The following is a 25,526-nucleotide window of genomic DNA, read 5'->3' on the forward strand; positions in this document are numbered from 1 at the left end:
TTTCACATATAGTCAATGGACTTACTTGAAGACTGGCTATAAATCAAATCATCTAATAGAACAATTCGTTCAGAGCAGTCTGTAGGTTAATGCACTATAGGTTGATACACTATAGGTTAATGGACTGACACCCTGACACCCATCAAAAGACAACTAATCCCCTGGCTAATAACATGAAGGCCGTTGGATAATATCCGACAGGTGTCAGTGCAGGATTCTTCTGAAGTTATTCCTGCATATGCTGTTGGCGATACAACTATCGCAGTTGTTTTTTGATGTGTGTCAGTCCATTAACCTACATTGTAGGAAGTTGAGACTGGCGTGAAGGAATTGTTCCTTTAGATGATATGATTTATAGTCAGTCTTCAAGTATGCCTACTGACTATATGTGAAAAGATTAATATTTGCCACTTCTAAAACAAATGATTGTCTAGAGAGTTGTGTAAATAGAGAATCTCGCGTTCAACTTACATTATTTTTCCGTCAATATATTTGCAATAAATCACATGGTCATTTCAATTCTATTTTTGAAATTTCGTGAGACATTTGTTGGAGTGCATTCAGGTTTCGAACAGTATTCGTAGCATACTCAGAACTGAAAAGAACATTTCACTCAATTGTTATGATATACTTATATTCATTTTATGAATGCAAATCAGGCACTACTGGAATTGCTGAGACTGCGTCTTTGGCAGTTATTTGCTTTTGTCGTACTCTCTTTTCGATAAATATTGCTTTCTACAACGTTTGTCGATTATTGGCATCGTTTTTCAGATAAACGTTTTCAGAAATGTATTTCACTGTTCCTTCATGAAAGTATAGAATAGAACTGGGAAGTGAGCAGGACGTGATTTTATACAAATAATCGAAATTCATGTGACAGATGAACAGACTTTTTTGGTGATTTGAGATCGAGTTTATCTTGAAAACTGTTATCTTAAAGAATTTTTCAGATAACAATTCCCTCATTTCGTTAAAATATATCAAAGTCGTATATCGATGACTTAGTTCGCAGACCTCCTAACTCCCAATTTTACCAAAAATCATTTTAATGAGTTTTCAAAATCACTTGCACGAAAAACCGCTAAGCCCTGACTCAAACAAGACATACGCAGATCGCCCAAATCCTAACTTGTCATTTTAGTATGAGTTTGGTAGCTGTACGAGGTACAAGTTAGAACTTATGCCATTTGCTGAAATTTGGGTAATTTGAAATTGTTGAACAATATGGAAACGTCATAAAGGTGAGTAAAACTAATCATAATATCTATTTTTGTTACGGTGGATAATATTTTAAGTAGGTTAACAATCTATTCATTATTGGCGCGGCATGGACTTGAAAAGTACTTTGGTGCTTTGAAAATCACCGATAAAGAACATAGGAGATTTTCTGTTTATAGCGTTGTAATTAAAACTATTTTGAAATTCAGTTGCTATTATTGATTATTTTGTGGATTTCAATATTTTCTTTTATAAGTAAAAAACGATTTGTTTTCTTCTGATTAAAGCTTCAATTTAATGGATCCAATGCGATTTTTTTTCAGATGTCGTGTTCAAAAAGATAGTTGCACTAGCACTACAATGCAATTCAGAAATAGGGCAGGAAAAAATGATATTTTAATTTCTCAGCTGAACGATCCGGACTCCATACATGGTCTTCCCACAGTTTTTGCCGACTAGCATATGTATGTAATGAAGTTATAACGGAAACTTAGAGTGATACAACTCATCAGGAAAATAAGTTTCGGAAAACGAAGTGGTATTAATCAACTGCTGCCAAGTTTTCGAGATTGTCCAGAACTCACCGATTTGACCTTTGAATTTCTTTGGACCTTTGGTCTGGATCTGGTTTAAGTACCTTAAATGGAGATACTTCAAATGAAGATACTTCAAGATAATTGAATGATAATGTGACTGCTACACGAAGAGACTTTATTTCATCAGTTCGGACTTTCATTGTCTAATATAATATAAATTGATTTGAAATCCCTGAAAAAATCAAAAAATCAAAAAGATTAACCGAGAAAATAACAATTTTAATTAACACAAAACTGAAATTACAAGGAAATAGCATACAAGCAACAACCAAAAAAATGAAAAATTTAAATATTGATATAAGCTGAGAATTAAAAACTGAAAATATTATTAACAAAAAATTAAAATTGAAAGATTCCAAACCAAGTTACGTCACGACGTTTCCATTGTTAGTATCCACAATTATGCGACTGTATTTCAAGCGAAAATTTACGCTATTGAATTGTGTGTGGAGAGATTGGATAAATGCAACCTCACTCACAAATCAGTAAAAATATTCTCGGACTGTCAAGCGGCGTTGGAAGCTCTTGGCTCCCGCTGAGCAACGTCTGAATTGGTAGCAAACTGCCAAAAAAGACTCCCCTCGATAGGAAGACTAAACAGATTGTCTCTGGTCTGGATTCCTGGCTATATTGGCCTGGAAGGCAACGAAGCTGCTGACTCTCTTGCAAAGAAGGGTGCTGCAAGCAGCATTATCGGATCAGAACATGTCATTGGCATCGCTTTAGGCTTTGCCAAACAAACACTGAACACCTGGATAGCAAGTAGCATCGCTTTAGGCTTTGCCAAACAAACACTGAACACCTGGATAACAAGAAGAGTCATAGACTTCTGGCAGAATCTTCTACGATTGGCTCACTCCAAGGCGTTTATTCACCCTTCGAAGCTTGATTCCAAACAGTTGTTGGACTACAGTAGGGATGAACTACGATGTCTAACAGGCCTTCTTATAGGTTCACTGTCATTTGAATCATCACATGCAGAGACTTGGACTGTCGGAAGACAGTGTATGTCGCCTCTGTCTGAAAAATGATGAAACCGCAAAGCATATACTTTTTGCCTGCCCCTAGTATCCACAATCGTCATCGGGTGAAAATTGGACTTATTTACTCGACCAAGCGTCTTCAATTCAATCAGGTTGGAGCCCACAGCTCCCTCACCCTTTCAGCTGGTTTTTGTCGAAGAAGGACAAATGGGTTCATGACTGAGGGGATGTTGGCGACTTGAAGTCCTCAGACATTACTGGACTTATTTCTCCGAGATCTAACTATTTATAGGTCATTCGAGTGCTTTCACCTATCCCCTTTTCCGTTTGGCGGGAGTTGATCGTTTTACGCAGTCCGCGTTTGGTGGTCTGCTCTTTGTGAAGCTGCTACGGATAGTGTTCCCAGATCTAAAGCAGGTCCTGGTGTTATACTTGGACCCAATCCTTCTTATCCTTTCCGATAATCCTCTGATGTAGGGAAGTACAAGTGCTGGTTGTGGGGGCTTCTCTTCCTTGTGGAGCTCTTTCTGTCTTTTAGCTAAAGCCTGTTCTACCATCACTCTGGAGTAACTATTCCGTTGAGGGTCATTGTTTATGATACCTATTTCCTTTTCGAGACCTTTCTTTGCATTACAGAGCCCGGAAGGTCGGTCTAGTAGAGTCTGGATGATTCATCTCTTAGACTATTGATGGTGGTTGAATTTCTAGTTCAAATACTGTCCTGTGTAAGTGGGTTGTCGATATACAGATGTTTCCTATTCAGTGTCGGTCCTCTTCACCAATACGTCTAAGAAAGGCGATTCGTTGTGGACTTTCTTCTCCAATGTGAAAATGATGGAAGGACTTATGTTGTTGATTCGATGTGCTGTACTGTGTTGATGTGTACCGAACTGAGGAAACACACCACAAAACATTGTAAACCACCTTCAAAGAAACGAAGAGATTTATTAACTCTAGTACCATATCCAGATGAAGAAGAAAATCAAGCTCCACGAGCTGTCAAGAGGCGAAAGCGTTGCCAGGTAGATCGAAAACACTAGGAACGCACAAAAAATCAAATGAATCGCGAAAAAGGACAAAGCTATACGGGTAAAAAAAAAATCGTGTGATACAGATACATGGATGAAGCGTATATTAAAGGAGAGACGAATAATGACAGCCCGGTGCAAATGTCATCGAAAATAGAAAAGCATTTTACAGTGCACAGATTTCACTGAAGATGATAGAAGAACTATATTTCAACGGTTTTGGGAAATGACGTGGGCTGACAAAAAATTTCCGTTGATGTTATGGTAAAAATATCCCTACCAAATAGACTCAGGAATAGAAAACAAGTTTCAAAGTCGAGGAGATCCTGCTCATTTGCGTACAATTAAAAAAAATGATATATTATCAAGAGTGTGTCAAACAATGTTCCTCAACACTTTGGTCATTGGAAAATGGAGTGTGCAAAACTGGAAGAAGAAAATTAATTAGCCTTTAAATTATATACATAATTTCTCTGAGCCACTGCTAGGATCAAAAATAGATACACCGACTTCAAGACGTCCATTTGCCAATGAAACAAAGGAAGTAAATAATTTTTTTGCCGAGTTGCTAAGGATGAAATGATATTATTGTAGTGCTATTACAAACAAACTTTATCTGTTACCAGAAGGGGCATCGAAAAAGTATCTTTACGATTTGTACCGTTCTAAATATTTAAAAAAAGGAACAAAACCTCTCTCTGTCCTCCCATTCAATAACACTATGGATATTAATAATATTTCATTGTTCCAGCCAAAAAAGGATCAATGCGAACTTTGCTGCAGACACAAGCTTGGACATGTTGCTGATGATGTATATCAAGTTCATTTTCACAAAAAGAATGAAGCACTCGACGAAAAACAGAAGGACAAGGACAGTGAGGATTATGTTTTTACTTTGGATCTACAGGCAGTGTTAGACGCACCACATTGCAATGTATCAAGTCTTTATTATAAAACCAAACTTTGCGTTCATAACCTATGTATTCATCACCTCAACACACAAAAGGGTTTCTGCTATTCGTGGCATGAAGGTGATGGTGGAGTCAACGCCCAAGAGTTTGCTAGCGGACGGATGTGTCTAACAAAACCGCAATGTTACGATGGCAAATTGTTTACTAAATATTGCAGTCAACAGTGGAATTACTATTGAGCAAAAGTATATTGAGGTTGGCCACACACAAATGGAGGCAGATTCCATGCATGCTCAAATTGAACGAAAACTCAAAAACAAGGTGGTCTATATGTATCTGCAGAATACGTTTAAATTTGCGCAAGCGCCTGAAAACACCCGGAACCATTTCACGTGGAGTATTTGAATTACACCTTTTGTAAATCGTTCGGTTCCATCTTTTCTTATGAGTCAGTAGGACAAGGAAAGAAAAAAGGAGAACCCAAGGCAACTGACCTTCGGGCATTATAATACACACCTACAGGATAATTGGCAGCTGCTTCCGCAAGGTAGAAATATGAAGATTGAAGCCATCGAATTTCAAGAGGTACCGAACTTGCACAATGAACAACGTAAAATCAAAAAAAAGAAAGTTTCAAGATCTGCAAGACTTGTTGAATATTATGCCAGAGGATTATCATGATTTTTATAGGAATTTACCCTTTAATTACTATTGTTATTATTCAGTTTTTTTCTTGTAACAATCACCTACAGCAATAAACGACAAAATTTATGTTTTGATTCACTTTTTATTTGTTTCTCTAATGATATGAGGAAATTTACACAAATTCCTTTCCGGAAATTTGTCAAGTTCGAATAGCTGCTGAGAATACTATTTAATAAATTATTTCAAAACTCAAATAGTTCTCAACATCTGCTGAATACCATAATCATTTAAGTTAAATCATCTGTCAAAATAATGTTTCTCCCTTGCATATTTGGAGTAGCGAGCAAATAGGAACGTTTTTACTTCGCCCTGAAAAAAAATTCATTTGTGAGATAGGAAGTCTGCGCCTAAGCCTTCGATATGAGAAAAATATCGAAGACTTTTCAGTGAACTTTCCAGTGGGTTCGACAATAATTGACCACAGTATACAGTTGAAGTTAACTTTCATTTCACTGCAGAATACGATACATCACAGGAATTCTAACTGAAACATAGGGATTTTTGTAGGCTCAAAATGATTGTTATAAACTTTTATGATGGCATTCCTCATCTGTGAATGAAAATTCACTAGGAAAATGGGCATTTTGTACAACTCTTATTAAGAACCACTGTCAAAAATCCAATCATTTTGGAAAATTTGGCGGTTACAGTGGTTGTACCCGTTGCTTGTGGTTTAGATACAATAAATTTTTATGCAGAACCTTCCAAACAACTCGATGACTGACAATAAACTGTGCAGTTCATTTTCAGGTATTTGTGGAAAAATTTACGTCAATATTTTGAAAAATTGCTTTCCCTAATTGTGGTGCCATTATTGTTCTTTTTCTACCAGGATGCTCAGCCTGTTGAGCGAAGCATTTCTTGTGATTCATGACTCCAACCTCTTTGCCAATGTTGGTGTAAAAATGTTGATATCAATATCTCTTTTGCTAAACTGGTTTTTCTCTTCTTCGTATAATCCATGCTGGATTACTCTCCATGCTGAACCACAGGAACTTGGGTATAACGTTATTTTCTCATCGTAAAAGTAGTTCGAAATATCAAAGAGCCATATAGCTCGTCGAACTTTTTCATTATAATAATCATACAATTTTTACACTGAACATTTTGTATTCAAGATGCGTTTCGCTACACGGTAGCTTCATCAGTGGGACTGGTATTATCATCTCGTTCTATTTTTGAACTGTATCACGTCCTCATAGACTTTTAATGAACTATTTCTCTTACTGGGGAAAACTGTGTACTTGAAAGAGTTTTAACAAAATGCTGACTTCAAAACAGTTTTTGAGGTAAGTAAACAACTGACAAATAGCTGAATAATATGATTGAATTATTTTTATAGTATTAAGATGTATGCCGTAGCACGTCCAAGTAATGTCGAAGAAAGCGGAATTTTATGTCGTTAGAAGAAAAACAGATTGTCTGTAGAGTGTACGAAAATTTAAAAAATATACTCCGTACAGTGGAAGCTGTAGCCCAGTGTTCATTTTCAACGGGAACATCTGTGTCGACAATTGAACGCATTGTACGTGAAAAAAAGGTGACTGGGATTGTGCAAGCTCCAAAAGTACATTGACGTGGTAGAAAAAAAGTTGAATTGGGCGAGTACCAGAAAAATTTTGTACACTATACCGTTCATTCCTTTTTTTTGAGAATAAAGCGCCAACCCTCGAATTCATTAGGATAAAGGTAATGGATAATGATCTCATTACAAAAATGAGCAAAGAGAAGTTAAGGAAAATAATAAAAAAATATTTCAAATTTATATATGCTAAACGATCCCGTAAATCTATCTTAATAGAAAGAGAAGATATAGTCTCATGGCAACGGAGATACCTTCGCTCTATTAGAGAAATGCTGTCTGCTCACAAAAAATTTTACTATCTGGACGAAACGTGGGTGAATGCTGGTCACACAGTATCTAAGATCTGGTAAGATACTACTGTAACTAGTTATCGTCAAGCATTTGAGGACGATTTATCAACAGGGTTACGCAGACCAACGGGTAAAGGGCAACGACTAATTGTCGCCCATATAGGTAGCAAGAGTGGCTTTTTAGACGATACTGCACTAATTTTTTTATCAAAAAACGGGGGATTATCACGAAGATATGGACGCCCAACGCTTTGAAGGATGGTTTGAATCCATTATCTCACGAGTCGAGCCAAATTCGGTAATATTAATGGATAACGCTTCTCATCACAGCCGATTAGTAGCAGCTGCCAACTATGACCACCAGAAAAGCAGACATGCAGAGTTGGTTAGGACAAAAAGGAATTCCATTTTCCGAAGACATGGTTAAGGCCGAGCCTACGAGTGTCATTAAACAGCATCGTGACAGATATCGCCAGCATGTCGTAGATACAATAGCTCGTGCTGAAGGCATCACCATTTTGAGACTTCTTCCTTACAATTGCGAGTTAAACCCGATATAATTAATCTAGGCTGAAATTAAGAGTTACGTAGCTCGTGACGTGACATATAAAATTTCTTATGTCCAACGTTTATTAGAACTCGTAATGGAACGGATACGGAAAGAAGATTGTGCTAATGCTGTATCCCATGTGATCAAGGAAGAATAGAAAATGTGGAGATTGGACGGGATGGTAGACACTGTTTTCGTCCAAATAATAATAGATTCAAGTGTAACTGGAGATTACTCTTCGGACGAGTCAATGGGTTCTGACACTTCATAAGCATAAAGGTAATTATGTCTTCACTTTGTAGATCTCTTTCTATATAAAAGAAACATAATAATTATTTTATAGATTTTTCTGTTTTTTTTAAGTACTGTATTAGGCATAATAAGAACATATAATCAGTTTTACCATCGACACTAGGTAACGATTTTTACGTAATTACGTAATTAAATAAATAAAAATATTATTTTGGTACGTCTGCAGAGTTGGTAAGAGAATTATCCGTTGCTCACTTCAAGTGCGACGTTGCTAATGAATCACCTTCAATTGAAAATTGTTATAGTATAGTTAAGTTCAAGTTCAATTCAATGTCTGTCTCTTGTTTTGAACAGACATTGAAAATTTGTTAAAGGGACGTAGGAAGACCTTCAGACGTATCGCATTTATTCAGTCACATGAAACCATTCACTGTGAAAAATCAAAGCGAATTCGTGTATCCACTGAATATTCCTAATGGAACTTCGATCATCCATCATCCACTTGCAATTTAAATGACTGGCGCACACGTTATATAAAATGATTTATTACTACTTGTTAAACAAAATGTAGATCACGTTTGATAGAGTATTTTATAAAAGTGGTATTTGTATTGCTATCTCGTCCTTTACTTTGTCGAATTGATATTCAAATATGCTGATATATTACCGATTATTGATGGAATTGAGAGTCCCCATTTGATGGTTCTGTAAAGTTATCCCTCCAGGGGTCATCATGATATGAATAACATGGAATTTCCAATGATGTTTTGAAAAAAAATGATATCATATCATCAACAGAGTGAACATGAAAATTACTGATATCTTTGTTCGTTAGTGAATTGCATTAGGAGAACTGGAATAAGGATCACTATATATTATGAACGAATATGGTTTAAAAAACTAAAAACACGCTTTTAAAGAACATCGAAGTAGTATTATTATGAAAAAAGCGATGTCGATATATCAAGTAGGTTACTTACAGCGCCATCTGCCTGCGAATAGATCAAGCAATAATGTCGATAATTCTGTCAAATACAGATCCCGAGCTTGAGAGTTACAAACAAGCAAACATACATACATACATACAGGTGAAGCTAATAAAAGAGCGTTAAAAAGTATCAGCGTCTTTCACCAACGGGTGACATTTCAGGTAAAACGAGTCATCTTGAATGAGTCATTTGAATTCAAAACTGAAAAAATTGTGAAACCTGTCCACCTCAGTTTTCGAAGTGACATAATTCCACCTAAAAATCAATCCCTCGTCATTTAATTCTGTCCCACCACGATGTCACGTGTCAAAAATTTCAATTACCTTCAATATTTTCGACATTTAAACGATCAGCAATGTCAGAAAATACCTTTTCAAGTTTGTTTTTGATTTCGAATAAGAAACCGAAACTGAACACAAAAATTCATTTCTTCAAATATTCGAATTGAAAACTAATGGTTTGAATACAGTGGTATAATGGTTTTCTTCCTTAGATTATGAGGATATCAGATGCTAATTTTTAACTCATTGACTTTTGCTTTCAAAGATCCAGAGAAGTCGAATTTAGGATGTGGTGACCATTCTTTAGAACATCTCCTTCCTTATCCATCCACCCATCCCGGAACACTGTCGTACATGCCCTGATCCATCGACATGGAGTGATTGTTTTCACCACCTACAGCACTACTGCAGTATTAACAAGATACTGGTGTTACCTCATGCTCTGGGGGATATTGAGTCCGTTGTGGAAAATGTGCAGAATTTATTGAACCATTCATTCTCCACCCTCAGACTGATACATGCCGAGAAGCCTCGACCGTCAGAGAGAGACGATTTTCAATATGAGGATTTCAGTTCTAGTTGAGGCGAATATTGTCTAAAAATATTAAAACGCATAAAATATCAAAATCTTCTCTTAAAACTCCGCACACTTCATCCAGACCACTCCGCATGGTGTTCCCTACCCCTGACTCTCAAGATTCTGTTTATGGCAGTCATGCAGGAATTATGGTCAGACAAATGCAGATGGCTATGACTCTTGATTCATTGCGACCACTTATGACACATGATTCTGTATGTCAATAATTTATCACCTGAGGGTTTGGTGGGTAGCCTTCAGTAGGTGATGCCTGCGCGCTATCTAATTGTGTCGGATCTTTGGGGAACTTCTAGAGTCTTCGATAATCCTTCAACCGCTGAACAAGTGAAGTGCTTCTGAAAAGACATTTGTGCCACTCATCCTATACACTCGATCCCGAACGCAGTTCGAAACTTTCTGTATAGAGCTTCGGCAGCCTGAGCTTAATGAACTGCGCTACCAGGTAACTCCGGATAACGCTCGAAGAGCCTATATGTTATCAGACCATTTTAACCTGAAGCAGCAGTTACTTCAGTGGAAAAATTCAAAGAATCTTCTCATTCTGAACATTCATTTTCACTTCAATAATCCGCTAACGAATATTTCTTGCGATGTTGATTTACTGATTTCTATTATGTATATTTTATCGAAACTTTGAAGTTTTCAGCTTTGGCGTGAGGTGATGTGATGTATACAGGGTGTAACTGAATAAGTGTAAAACATTCGAAGAGGTGATTCCTCATCAAAAAAAAAGATAGGATTTTTCATATAAAGAAAGTTCATTGGAGCATCCCTTAAAGGGGGTACATAAAATTTGTATAACAATTTTTTCACAAGCACTGAAAAAGTTACAATATTGAAATTAACCTGACGTTTTGTACTACCAAAAAGACACTTCGCCAGTAATTTATTTGGTTTACCCCATGATTGTAAGGGGTGGAAAACGCAACCCCTAAAATTAATTTCCAATGTAACTTTTTGTCTTATTATTTGTTTACCATTTGAAAATTTATTTTCGATAGCCTGTTTCATTCTAAACAAAAAATTTCTCCTGGGTTGTTTGCCCAAAATAAACCAGTTCGCAGCAAAAAATTATTTTACGAACAACTACATCGTCATAAATGCGAAATGGATTTATTGTTATTTTGTAGTTAGTACCTGCATTAAACGATTGAACGGTAATGAACGAAACTAATTTATTAATAACAAAACATACAACATGTAGAAATCATAGTAAATGTTCAATATGTCTACCTTCTGACATTACGCATGCGTCTAGACGTCGGCGCATTGAGCCACGTATTCGCTCAAATATTCCTGGAGTTTCTCTGATTACCCTGCACGCATCGATGATGCGGTTTCTTGAGTCCTCTACATCGCGAACAGAAGTACGATAAACCAAATGCTGTAAATGGACCCAAATAGAGAAATCGAGAGGATTGAAATCCGGGGATCGAGCGGATCAGTTCTGTGGTCTTCCTCGACCTATCCACTGAGTTGCATATGTTTCAGTTAAATGCTGACGTGCCACTTGACTAAAGTGGGCGGGCCCCATCATACATAAAAAACATATCCCTTCGGATGCCCAAAGGAACTCCCTTCAGTAATACTGAATGCACCTTTCTCAAAAATTGAACGAATGCCTCACCATTTAATCAAGGAGGTAGAAAATGAAATAACTCCGAGACACACGTTAAGAGAAAACTGTTATTGATGGTTAGTTTCGACAATAGCGTGAGGGTTTTCATCAGCCCATGTGTGGTAATGATGAAAATTAATAATCTTGTCCCGAGAAAAACCACATTCGTCTGTGAATTCTTTCGTCTTCAGAAATTCACAATTTCTTCTAATCATTTCCAGCATCCAATTGCAAAATCCAAGACGGTTCGGAAAGTCTCGCGGTAACAGTGCCTGTACTCGTGGCAGATGGTAAGGGTATAAGAGTTGTTCCTATAAATACCGTCATATGATCAAAATTTAGCTGGAAAGCAATCTTTCTAGTACTGGTAGTAGGTTGTTCTTCAATCAAATTAAGTTCTGCTTTTTCAAGCTGTGGTGTTCGTACTTCTCGATGGCGACCACAATCTTGTGTTCTTTGTCGAATGAACCATATTCACGTAATCGTTGATGAAGTCGAGCAAATATCCTGCCGTTGAGGATACATTTCAGCATATCTTCTAGAAGTCCCTGCGACAGACCGTTAACTTATGCATATCAGCTATTTCCTCGTTTGTGTATTCCATTTTAATAACAAGTGAATTATTAAAGTAACAAATTAAGTAGGTACAGAACAACAACACGCAATTAGTATTAATTCAATTTCGAAAATTCACAATCTGACAACGTCATACCAATTTAATTGTCACTATCGCTTATAGCGACCTATTAGATATATTAGTTTCGTATTTTCGCAGTTATGACGATGTATCTCTGTAGTTGTTCGTAAAATAATTTTTTGCTGCGATCTGGTTTATTTTGGGCAAAAATCCCAAGTGACATTTTTTATTTAGAATGAAACAGGCTATCGGAAACAAATTTTCAAATGGTAAACAAATAATAAGACAGAAAGTTACATTCGAAATGAATTTTAGGGGTTACGTTTTCCACCCCTTACAACCATGGGGTGCACCAAATAAATTTCTGGCTAAGTGTCTATTTGGTAGTACAAAACGTCAAGTTGATTTCAATATTGTAACTTCTTCAGTGCTTGTGAAAAAAATTGTTATACAAATTTTATGTACCCCCTTCAACAAGGGATGCTCAAATGAATTTTTTTCATTTGAAAGATCCTATTTTTTTCCGATGAGGAATCACCTCCTCAAATGTTTTACGCTTACTTAGTTATACCCTGTATAGCTCAGCAGTTGAGTGTTTAGCTCATCTAAACCTGAAGCAAACCACACATTTACTTATTTCATCGGAATTTTGCCTTTTTGCGTTTATGAACCAATTAGGATTATCCGCAGACCAGAGACTACTCCATATGTAGTGAACGTAGCTCCATCACAAAACAAAATTGTTTTGAAGAAGTTCATATCATTCAAATATTTTCCTTGAGCCTACAAACAGAATTCTAACCTTTATTTATCTTCCAGTTCTAGAAAGTGTAAAACTTTTGACTTGAATTTTCCTGATATTTTTCCAGGGATATTTAGGTTCAAATTAGCTGTTCGCAAGCTTGAATGAGGATCATTACGAAAATTTTGCACTATTCGCACACCTCATTTCTATTTTCACGATGTGGATTGTTTCTGTTTTTGAGCATATGCCTCGATACACAACCTGTTTCGTTAAAAACAGAATTTATACGGTTCACCGTACTGGAAGTTCATCAGGATATCCGTTATGAAATTCTCTGGCAGCTATTTTTGCTAAAAGAGCATTATCTCCGACAAGGCGTACAAGTTCAATTTTATCTCGCATACTTACTTCTCCCATGACAAATCACTAATTTCTATCGCTTTCCAAAATATTTTTCACCAATCGAAAATAATCTGACGTTACTGTTTCAATACAATTCTTGACAGCACCAATAATGATCTTTTGTTGCATATCCGCAGGATGTTTCACGACACGGCCAACTCACCAAGGTTTAAAAGAGGTGTGCAGTTAACATTCTATCATGATACAATGTTGATTCGACCACAGAATTATTAATATTGAATATTTTATAGAGAAATTTGGTGTACCACCACCATTTGAGAAAGTGCCCAGTCCAATGGTGATTTTAACTTTTTCCTAAGAAAGTTGTTAATACGATTTTATGTATTTCAACCTATAAAAATATTCCCAGCAGGACTTGATTTTTGTAGAAAGAAAATGATATTTGGTCCCAAAGTACAGTTTTCCGAGCCTTGCAATTGCTAAATCATCTGAAAATGGAAATTTCAATAGGTGATGATCGACCGTATTGCCAAACATGCGCCAAACTAACTGACTGTTATAAGAAAACAAGTATACCTGAGGCACCAGTCAATCTAATAATTACACTGATGATCTTCAACCATGACTCAATCTCTGACGGAAGCACCAAACTCTTACGAAGGTTCGAAGTAGATGAACACTTCAATTTAGCAGACCACTATAATAATCTTCTTGCAGTCATTGTTCACTGTGGTTCTGGCGTTGAATCTGGTCATTATTAGGCATTAGTCAAAGACGAAACGGACTGGTTTAAGTTTGACGATAGCCGTGCCACTAAATATTCAGGAAGTATCTTGAATTTGTTGGAGCCTCTGGAGACACTTCATATTTTTTTTAAGAAAGAGAGGACATTGGCAGATCACGATCTTCAGATGATGTGGTGCTGCAGGTTTTTCCGGGTTTTCCTGCAGCTGAAAAAGCAAATGCGCCACTGGAATCAACGAAGTCGCCCTGGAGCGCCAATTAACTTTTGTTGTTGTTTTATAATTTCATGATTTGCATTGAAAAGTTATTTACAAATAGATAATTGAAGATAAAGTTCTTCAAAATCTTGAAAAAGATACAAATTCTAGGGTGGTTTCCCCCTTTCAAGTGGATCACACTGCATAGCAGAGCTACTATTCTCGAAAACAGATTAAAATAAAGTAATCGCAACATTAATGTTCAGTAGAAAACTGTTTCACCAAAAACTATCATGAATCTTATTCGGAAGCCCCATGAAAGTTTCTGAAAATTATGCACATAGTCAATATCATTAAATCAGCGATAGCGGCTTCAAATATACGGCAGAACTTCAGTGAAACCACTAGAGGGTACTTATAATACTCTCTGGAATCAATGCTAAATTTATAATCGGAACAAAACGAAAACGTTTTATGAACAGGGTATCCTCCGGAAACATGCATCGGATGCATGATAAACAATTCTAAATGACGTGTTCTAATGCACCAGTAAATCTCATCATTTGATTAATGAAAAAAGTGATCCAGATGATATACGAGTATAAAAGTTTATTGCTTGGGATGTAACTTTGATACGAGTTTTTGAATGTTAATTTTTTATTGAACATTATGGAGCATTAGCGTGGGCAAACTGAAAGCGTATACTTTTAGGGAAGAATAATTTTTGACATGAAAAGTGTGTGATTTTTCCAAAAAGAGGAATAAGAAAGTAATCGATTTAAAAACGCTCTTGAAAAAGTTAATTTCATATAAACATTGAATTACACGAAAGAAACATACTTTCGAAAGAAATACTTTCGAATGAACGCTAAATTATACGAAAAATACTTCTTTTTATTCCGTTTGTATTTCAAACATTCGTGTGGAATCGAATCAGATATCTTTTAAAGGATTCCTATACATTATAATAAATGATTGAAGTGAAAGAACCCCGAACCATCCTTATGGAAAATGGATCCTGAGGAATTTTTGATATGATGTAGTTCAAGTCAAGCTGATCAATAATATTTCTGTGCTCAACTCAATTCTATTGCTAGTTTTTGAGATACAGGGTGTCAAAGTTGGTAACTGGACATTTTAGAGTAATATTGCTTTCAGGAAAATATCCGAAATAAAAATGTTTTGCGCGACGAATATTGCTTGCATATAAAGCAATACTTTCAGACAAGTTTCTGAAAAAAAAAGTTTTATACAGGTGCAGCATTATTCAAAATGAAATTCTCAATCGACCCTATGCAGTGCAGATGTCACCAAACCAAGTAACACCCTGATATGCTTATCATTTAAATCTCTCAAAATTGATTGATTCAACATTTTGTACAACATTTTGTACATTCAAAACACTTCTTGAACGAAATTGATTTACATTTTTTTTATAATTCATCCTATAATTGATTTGCTGAATTTTTGATATGATGAAGTTCAAATCAAACTGATCAATAGTGTTCATGGGCTTAACCTTGAAGAATGCATACTTTTTTCTCTACAAGGTGTTGGAGGTTACTGTTTCAAACTCTTTGATCTATATTGAATAATTTTTACCTAATTCATTTCCAGCTCCACACAAAAGGAAAATTCCTTTATATCCAAGGAACATCGTGTGAATCAAAAAAATCTTATTGATTTCTGATGTTTGGAGATTTCAAATCTCAGGAAACTAATATCTCAGTATAGAGTTCAAATGCTAGGTTGTTCAGTTCAAAACAAATGAAATATGAGCGAGAGCAAGGGAAAAAGAGAAGTGAGAGAGAGAGAAAAGACAAAGGGTGGGTGAATGGGTCTCCAGACTTCCAAAAATGTGGTGAGAAAAGTGTATTTTTCTTGTTATCGCAATGAAACTATGGAAATGTGGTTGGCAGGTATCTTAGCGGTATGGAGCGCAGGCAGTTCGAAACTTGGGCATAGTGACAGCCGGTTCAAACATCTAGTGCGAGCTTGGAGTACACATCGACCACCGGAGGGTTTTCCTACAGCTGAAAAGTAAATAAGCCACCAAAAACAGTAGGTCGCCCCGTTCTTCCCGATCAAGCTATATGAGTGTTTATGAGGGAGAATTATTATTAATAATAATAATATTAGCAAAGTCCGTGGAAATATTCATAGAATAGTAATAATAGAGAAAACCAATGAAACGAGAATAAGATTATGATGAAGATGATGACAATGAAAAAATTCAAGGGTATTATTGTACTTGCAAGTCTGGAGCTCAAACTCTAAGTGCATGCTCACATATAATCAGTGTTTTGTGGTTCATAGTCTAATCAACAAGTTCAAAAACATGAAAAATAGAGATAAAGGTCCTAAAAATATGAGCTATTCGATTCGTAATCACCTCTAGAAAAATGTTCGTAATCACTTCTAGAAAAATGTTTTTTAAGGATTTTTGTGCAGGTAACAGAATGAGATTGAAAAAAATAGTATTTACTTTTTCGTTAATAACTCAAAAAATATTATTATCCAAGCAATTTTGAGAAAAGCTTGTTAAAGAGGAGGAAATTTCCGATAAAAAAGTCCCAACTCCTAAAACTCTATCTCTATTATTTATAATTTCAATTTGACGTTGAAAATAGGATTCCGCGCGGCTGTTACGGCATGCGCGCGCTGCCGCTAAGGAGAGTTTACCAAAAGAAATAGTTTTTTATAGCATAAAATGTCATTTTGAAAATTTGAAAAAAATCTAGTATCTTCTTAACATTTGAATGAATCGAGTCCCGTAGAAAAAAAGTTTTATCAGTATTTTTCAAAAAGTTATTCCATTGTTAACTAACAATTTTTTTCTCAATCTCCGTTGGCATAAATAATGGGATAAAAGGTATAAATAATTGGCCTATAAATTTTAAACTTCGTGGAGCCCTTTTGATATATATATATATATATATATATATATATATATATATATATATATATATATATATATACTCCATACGATTCTCCGATGAAAGTTCATAAAACTGTATTAATTTGTTAATTTAATATTTTTATAACTTTTGCGAAATTAAATATCTAAAAATTGTTGATATTTTTTTTCACAATTGATATTCATCTATGTCTGTTTTTACATTAAACAATGGCAGATATTAACATAGGATATGAATTTTTTACGTAATTTGTCTATTAAATTCTTTTGAACAAATAGCGAAATTCAATATTTAAAAAAAAATCTTTTGCGCTTCTGTAGTCTATTATGATTTGAATTTTTTCTTCTTAATTTCAATTTTTAATTGTTCAAAATAGATTTTTTTATATTTCGATTGTTTACATAATTAGTTAAGGAATAATTTCGCTTTTAAAAATCATAATTTACACTTTTGAATAGTTTGTCAAAAAAAAATCATTTTATCTATTATTCAATTGTTTATGTTCAACAATTTGTTATAAAAATATATTAACCAACGTTTTATTATTTTTTGAAGCAGAAAAAAATTTGTAGAAACAGTTATATATAGAAAAGTGCCATAAAAAAGTATTATAATGAATAAAAAAAGTCGTGACTTTTTTATCGAAAATTTCCTCCTCTTTAACGAGCTTTTTTCAAAATTGCTTAAATATTAATTTTTTTTTTGAGTTATTAACAAAAAACTAAATACCATTTTTTTTCAATCTTATTTTGTTAATAACAACTGCAATTTTTTACCTGCACCAAAATCGTTCAAAAACATTTTTCTAGAGGTGATTCTGAATCGAATGAGCTATCGCTCATATTTTTAGGACTTTTATCTCTATTTATCATGTTTTTGAACTTGTTGATTAGACAATCATGGGATATGCTCGATATGAGCTAAATATCCGCTACCCCTCTACAAGACTCATAGATGTTATATCTGATGCCGCTAATAGACGTCAGCAAGTTGATCGATACAACTTACCGGAGCTCAGTGATATCTAGTTTTTTTGTCATATTTGAACAGTATGGATCCAACAATTGATCTCCCTGCTTCAGTTCTACTTTGCTCATTGTTGTTTTCATTTTTTTCGTATTTTCAGTGTTTCCCCATTTCATTTTTCTTTCAAATATTCTTGGTGACATTTTCTTTGGAATTGAAATTCTATTATGAATGTATGTAATTTTAGTATTTTCATTTTTTGTGAAATATTCTTCGAAATGTTTTTATCAATTCAAATAACTGTATAAATCATTGAAATATATCACGTTTTTCAAAAACCTTTGAAAAAACTTCTCTCTGATACAATTTTTTTTCAATTGGTAATGATTGAAGGGTCAGTCGGTTCAATGATGGTGTCTAGTTTTCGGCATTATTTGAATATTGGAAATTCTGAAGTTATTATTTGAAATTGCCTGGCTTCAAACCCGTGCATACTAATCGCTATTACACATATGAAAGGGGTGTAGTGTAATTTATTGTCCTTCTTATATCGTCCCCGAAACGCAACAACAATAAGACGATTATTTCAAAATTAAAATGGCAATTATTACAAAATATAAATGTCATCCTCTCTCTCTTTATACCGACATGGGGGTTAGTGAAAAAATCCAAATCGACTCACGATACTATGCTGGGTTCTGATCTCCCTCTCTGGTCCGGTATCCGTGTAAAATACACAACCGTTGTAAGGGCCACCAAACGCAACAACACAATTAACTCACTACCATATTTACCAGAATTCCACTATCTAAAAAAAAATCCTTTTTTGGACAGTCCCTTTTTATCGCGACCCTCTTCCGCAACTGACTTTCGCAACTCCCTTTCACGACTCTCCCAAATCAACTATCGATCGCAAAGGAATCTTTTCGCAACTGACTTTTCAATTGATTTTCGTAACTTCTCTAAAGAAATTCGCTTTCACGACCCACTTCACGCAGCTCTCTTCCGCAACTCCCCCAACTGACCGATCGCCACCGTGCCCATTAACCGACTCCCTAGTCTCCTCAAGTCCGAAAGATTGTTCCCAATACTCCTCCCTTGTACCGTCTCCTAATTGGTCTGATCTTTGTTTAATATTCCCGAATTTTTCCATAACCCTTCCTACTCAAGACAAATCTTCTTTTCATTGAAGTCATTGGCCAGTTTTTATTTCAAATAAATTTTCGGACCCACCTATTCAGATATGGCCGAACTTCCTGTCTATGGAGCTGAAATGCAAACTCTTAGCTTGCATTTTTCACGTTCCCAGTATTATTACTTATCAACAGGATACGTTTGTTATGTCTACCGAAAGAAACATAATAATTTCGTCAAGGTTCAACAATCATAACTTAAATTCAACGCTTACTCTGTTGAAAAAGTATTGAAACCGAAAAACCGAGTGACCAACTCCGATCTTTATGAATAAAATCATATTTTTTGTTAATTATCGCAATGGCAGTTATTACAGCTTCAACACCTTGTAGAGAAAAAAAATGTCCATTTGTCAAAGTTGGGCCCTTGAAAACTATTGACCAGCTTGACTTGAACTTCATCATATCAAAAATTCAGAGAATCAATTACACGATGAGTTATAAAAAATCTCCTTTTCGCAATTTTTGTTATCACCTAGTTGTTTGTGTCATACTGTAAATCAATTTCGTTCAAGAAGTGCGTTGAATGGTTCGTGGTTGAGGTTCCCTAAAGCTCATAGTATAAAAAAATATACAAAGTGTTACCAAAAAAACTCTTAGGTACTTCTTGTCTCACTCTGTACAAACTGTTGAAATGATCAATTTTAAGATTAATGAACGATAAGCATATCAGTGTGTTACTTGGTTTGGTCATAGGGTTGATTGAGAATTTCAATTTGTATAATGCTCCACTCACTCTGTATAGAACAATATTTTTCATCAAAAACCAGTTCAGGAGTACTGCTTCATGTGCAAGCAATATTCGTTGTGCAAAACATTTTCATTTCGGATGTTTTCCTGAAAGCAATATTACTCTAAAGAAATGCCCACTTACCAACTCTGACACCCTGTATCTTGAAAACTAGCGATAGGATTGAGTTGGGCACATGAACACTTTTGATCAGCTTGACTGGAACACTGTTATCCTCACCGGTAGACATTGTAAGAAAAAGCACTTTCATGAAATTATGACTTTTTGTAACGGAATAAGTTGAATCCACTCATGTCATCGATGACAGTACGTAAATAACATTCACTTGCCTATTTGATTAACTTCGAATATTTCGGCCCGGTTATTTTTGATATTTCCAATTATTTCAACATTCCATTCATTTTCATTTCACTTGGTCTTTTCTAGATTTCAATTCTGTTGAAACCATTTTAGACAATGGAAGTTCAAACATCATGAAACATTGTTAGCCACTTTAAAACAAATCAAAATGAAGGTTGCGTTAATTCTTTTTGCAGTATTTATCATATGAGGTGATGCATAAGGCAGAGTTCAATGAATTTTAAAAGATTTTGAGGTTTTTGGGATAAGGTATATGAATTCCTTGTCTGTTCCCCAGAAACAATCGTTTTTCAGAGAAAATAATGATGAGATGATTTATCACCATTGAAACAGCAAACATGAAAAAAAAAAGAGTTGCTCAAACATTCATACTATTCCATCGAGTTAGTATTTTCTCTCAAATATGCAATTCTATACTGATATTATTATACTCACCTGACAATCATCATCTTCTTCATCCCACCTATATCTACAGTTGAAGTTTCCATTGCACTTCAAACTCTCGTGAATGCAGGTTGCATCTTCACAATAATATTCATCCTCAGCACACTTTTGATTTTTATCTGAAACAAATCGAAAACTATTGCTATTCGATAATCAAGTCATCATCAAACAATACATGCCAGATACAGAGAGTGCCTATGATGGAGTGTTCACACTACCCGAACTTGAAGGAAACGAAGAGTTCATCACCTGGACTTGACCAAATTCATTATGATATGATAAAGAACCTACCCTTACAATGGAAACAACAAATTTTATATCTTTTCTATAACATCTGGTCAGAAGGTAGTTATCCGGAATCCTCGCACACATCTCTGATAATTTCTATCCCCGACTAGTTACGGCCCAATATCACTAACAAGCTGGCTGAGCAAACTTTCCGAAAAAATGATAAACTATAGGTTAACCTGGTTTTTAGAAACCAACAACTGCCTTTCAAATCACCAAATGGGATTCATATTATGTAAATCGACAACAGACCAACTTGTCCTTTTGGATACTACAATAAGAGAGAGTTTTTTGTGCCCTAATCACTTTATAGCAGTTTCTTTCGATATTGAGAAAGCTTTTGACCTCACTTGGAGATATCACATTCTAAAAATACTACATGAATGGGGATTGAAAGGAAAACTACCAATACTCCTAAGCAATTTCCTCAAAAATTTAAATTTCACAATAAGCATTAACGATATACCCTTTTTCAAAGAGGGAAACTCTACAAAATGGTATCCCACAAGGGTCCACTTCGGGTGTTACATTACGATTAACACCCTATTGGAATCTACTGATGACTGTATTGGGAAGAGCCTGAGAAAAGGATCCAAATTTGAAATAATTAATTGTGTTAAATCACATCTCAGTCAGAAGAATAGGAATATTGTCCTGACAACTATCAATCCTGTGAATGGTTCATATTCCGAAACCAATCAGAATTCCTCACTAGAAACTTTACATTCAGATAATGCTTTTTTAGACCCACAGCAGCCTCCTCAAATACGAGGATGATACCTGCTATACATAATAATAAAAAAATAGCCATTCTGTATTTGAATATACAATCCTTACGACTTAAAAGTGATGATCTTTTGTACTACCTGAATTCAATTTGTTGACAGAGCTCTGGCTCAAAGTTGATGAACCTTGTTATCTTCCGGACTATACAATAGCTTCTAAATACTGTAAAAAAATTGTTAAATAATGGTGAAACCTTATTTTTTATTAGAAATGATTTCTCTGATACCTTCAATGTTGAAAATATAAATAAATTTGACTATATCCTTATCGAACGCATCTTCGAGTTTTCATTAGTGTATAATAGGCATGATAATCTATATATTCTTTGTATTTACAGAGCTCCTAACTCAGATATCGACATTTTCTTTGAAAACTTCGAAGTCATTCTTACAGAATTATCTTTTAAATCAAAAATAATTGTGGCTGGAGATTTTAATATAAATTACTTTGATGATGAGTCTCTCGCAACCCAAATTCTAAAGAATTCATTAACTACACTTAATATGGCAATGCATGTATCAGATTCCTGCAGGCCTTTCCGATCACGAGGCAATTTTCACTACCTTTCTCATAAATGGAGATAAAGTTAAAAAGAGGAAAAGATTTGGCAGGATCTTTAGTAAAAAAAATTTTGCAAAATTCAGAGAATTTGCCTCATCAATAAATTGGAGAGAATGTTTGTATTTCTCTGAACCCATTAATACTCTTCTAGAAACCCTAACTCTACTTTTCAAAAACAGTTTTCCCCTCATGACATTAAGGGAAATAAGAAAAAAATCATGGATATCTCTAGGAATAAAAACATCAGCTGCAAACTTCAGATCACTGAAATTGATTAAAAAACACACAAACAGTGAACTCATATTGAATTATATCAACAAATAAAAAGGTATCTACACACTTGTGATTAAGGCTGCAAAAGAGAAATACTATAAAAATAGGATAGACAATGCAAAAAAAAATGAAGGAAAATTGGCTCATAATTAATAATCTGAGAGGGAAGAATTCAAAGCTCCCCACCCATATGAATATAGATCCCAACACTCTAAATGAATTCTATTGCACGGTAGGTAAAAATCTAAGCTCAGGCATGATACCCTCAGTAGATCCTTTGCATTACCTCAAGGACACATTCATATCAGATAATTTTAAGTTATGTAATACTAACATTGAAGAACTACTAACAACTCTATTGGATATTAAAAATAAAAAGACTTCTGGTATGGATGAAATATCTGTCAAAATATTACTAAATTCATCATTTGAGGCCCTACAGGTATTAGTAGATGCGATCAATATATCCTTCACAACAGGAGTATTTCCAGCATGTCTTAAAACAGTAATCATCATCCCATTTTACAAAGGTGGACAATTTAACCAACCAGCAAATTTTAGACCTATTGCATTACTGTCAACTATCTCCAAAATTATAGAGAAATTAGTTTTAGTTGAACACAATATATTGTCGGATACTCAGTTTGGCTTCCAATATAAGAAGAGCACCAATGATGCTCTTGGACTGAATGGCGGTGAAGCTGTTGGAGCTGTGTTCTGTGATTTCTCCAAAGCCTTTGATTGTATGGATCACAGTATACTGCTCCGAAAGTTGAAATGTTATGGGTTCAGAGGGGTTGCAAATAAATGGATTGAATCATACCTCTCCAACAGAACTCAAACTGTTAACTTCAATAATAAATCCTCTGATCCTTCCAATATTGAATGTGGTGTTCCTCAGGGTTCAGTTCTTGGGCCAATTTTTTTCCTTGTTTATCTGAATGATCTCAGTAAACTCGACATTCGAGGATCATTTACAATGTTTGCGGATGATACCACAATACTGTGGCATGATAATAATGTTGAACTTCTGAAATCTAACATTTCCAAGGACTTAGAAAAGGTTAAACAATAGTGCGATGCAAACTTGCTTTGCTTCAACATTGATAAAACCAGTATATTGACATTTAAGTTCATGTATAATGACCTTTATCTAGGCAGGAATATTGTTATCAACAAATCACATACCAAATTCTTAGGAATCTACTTACATGATAAATTGAAATTTGAGGAACATATAAGGAATCTAAATATAAAACTAGCCTCAGGTTGTTATGCTATTAGAGTGATAACTAATGAACTGGGCTTTGATGCTGGTATAATGGCCTACTTCTCCCTTATTGAATCTCACCTGCGATATGGTGCCTTTTGGGGATTTGGAAAGAACCAGTTGATGAATTCAATTTTGGTGTCTCAGAAAAGAGCAATTCGATACATTTCCAAAAGTAAACCTAGGGACCACTGCAAACCACTCTTTCTGAAACATGGATTATCAAGTGCATACTCCATATTCATCTTAGAAACGGTCTGCATAATGCATAAGTCGAAAATATCTAAAGAAACAGTGTATGATACAAGACAAAATGATAATATTTATCTGCCTATACCTACAACGTCTTTAACTGAAAATTCCATTATATTTGAAAGTAAAAAGTTATATAACCATTTACCTAGTCTCTTTAAAAATATTACAAACCCTCCATTATTTCGAAAGACCGTTAAAATGAACTTGTGAGAAATGCATTCTACAGTATACAGGAGTATTATGTTGACAATCCGGCTTAGTCTTGAAAAGCCTTGAAGTTGTAATGTTGTCGCTTATGATTTTTACCGAAACTTGGATCATCTTTGCTTTTATCATTCTGAAAATTTATGTACATATATATGTTTTATGTGTTCGTACTTATTTTTATTAACATACCATCATACCTACTGATTGGTAATTGTTAGTTAGTCTTAGTTTTGATACTCTATTTATAAGATATTATCTTCGATATTAAAGTATATTTCACCCCGACTTCATATGACTATGACTATGATTATATTTATATTTTTATGTTTATGATTGTATTTATTTTTATATTCATGTATTTATATTTACATTTTGATTTATATATATATATTTATGTTTGTATATTACTTATATATTTGAGTTTTATGTTTATATTTACTATCCATTCTGTATAACACGCTTTGTCAATAAGATTTATTCTTGGACAATAAAGCATATTTTGATTCGATTTGATTTACGTGGATGATCTCCCTTTTTATTTTTCTGGTAGGGAGATGCGAGAAGTTGAAGGGAGAATACAAACAACCCTATCAACTTAGAACAAGAGCAACCTCCAATATCTTTTGATTTTCACCAACAAAAACACATTGCATCGACTTCTGCCGTTTAAGAATGAGAGATAAAGATCCAGAATTATATATGAATGGAACCCGTATAGAAGTCAAGAACACCATGAAAATACTGGGAGTAATTTTTGATAAAAAGCTATACTTGAAACCTCACATAAAATACCTGACCACCAGATGTAACAAAGCCCTTAATATCATTAGATGTATCTCTGATATAAATTGGGGTGCCGATCGAAAACTTATTCCTGCAACGTGTAAATCTTTTATACAGGCAAAATTAGAATACGAAAGCATTATATATGGGTCAGCGTGTAAAAGTCGATTGTACCAAC

General features: G+C 34.8%; 1 protein-coding gene across 4 annotated transcripts in view; it reads right to left on the reverse strand.

Moving 5' to 3' along the window:
* Neto (Neuropilin and tolloid-like) overlaps window positions 1-25,526 on the reverse strand; it is an 803,231-nt gene that overhangs the window by 41,592 nt on the left and 736,113 nt on the right. For all 4 annotated transcript variants that reach the window (XM_074171245.1, XM_074171247.1, XM_074171244.1 and 1 more), the window contains one exon: window positions 20,917-21,044. In XM_074171245.1, the coding sequence (XP_074027346.1) occupies window positions 20,917-21,044 (128 nt within the window). The remainder of the gene's footprint in view (window positions 1-20,916; window positions 21,045-25,526) is intronic.

Source organism: Leptinotarsa decemlineata, unplaced genomic scaffold, assembly GCF_025532065.1.
Source record: "Leptinotarsa decemlineata unplaced genomic scaffold, Ldec_3_MD MMD2_tig00000010_RagTag_RagTag, whole genome shotgun sequence".
In the NCBI taxonomy this organism is placed as follows: Eukaryota; Metazoa; Arthropoda; class Insecta; order Coleoptera; family Chrysomelidae; genus Leptinotarsa; species Leptinotarsa decemlineata.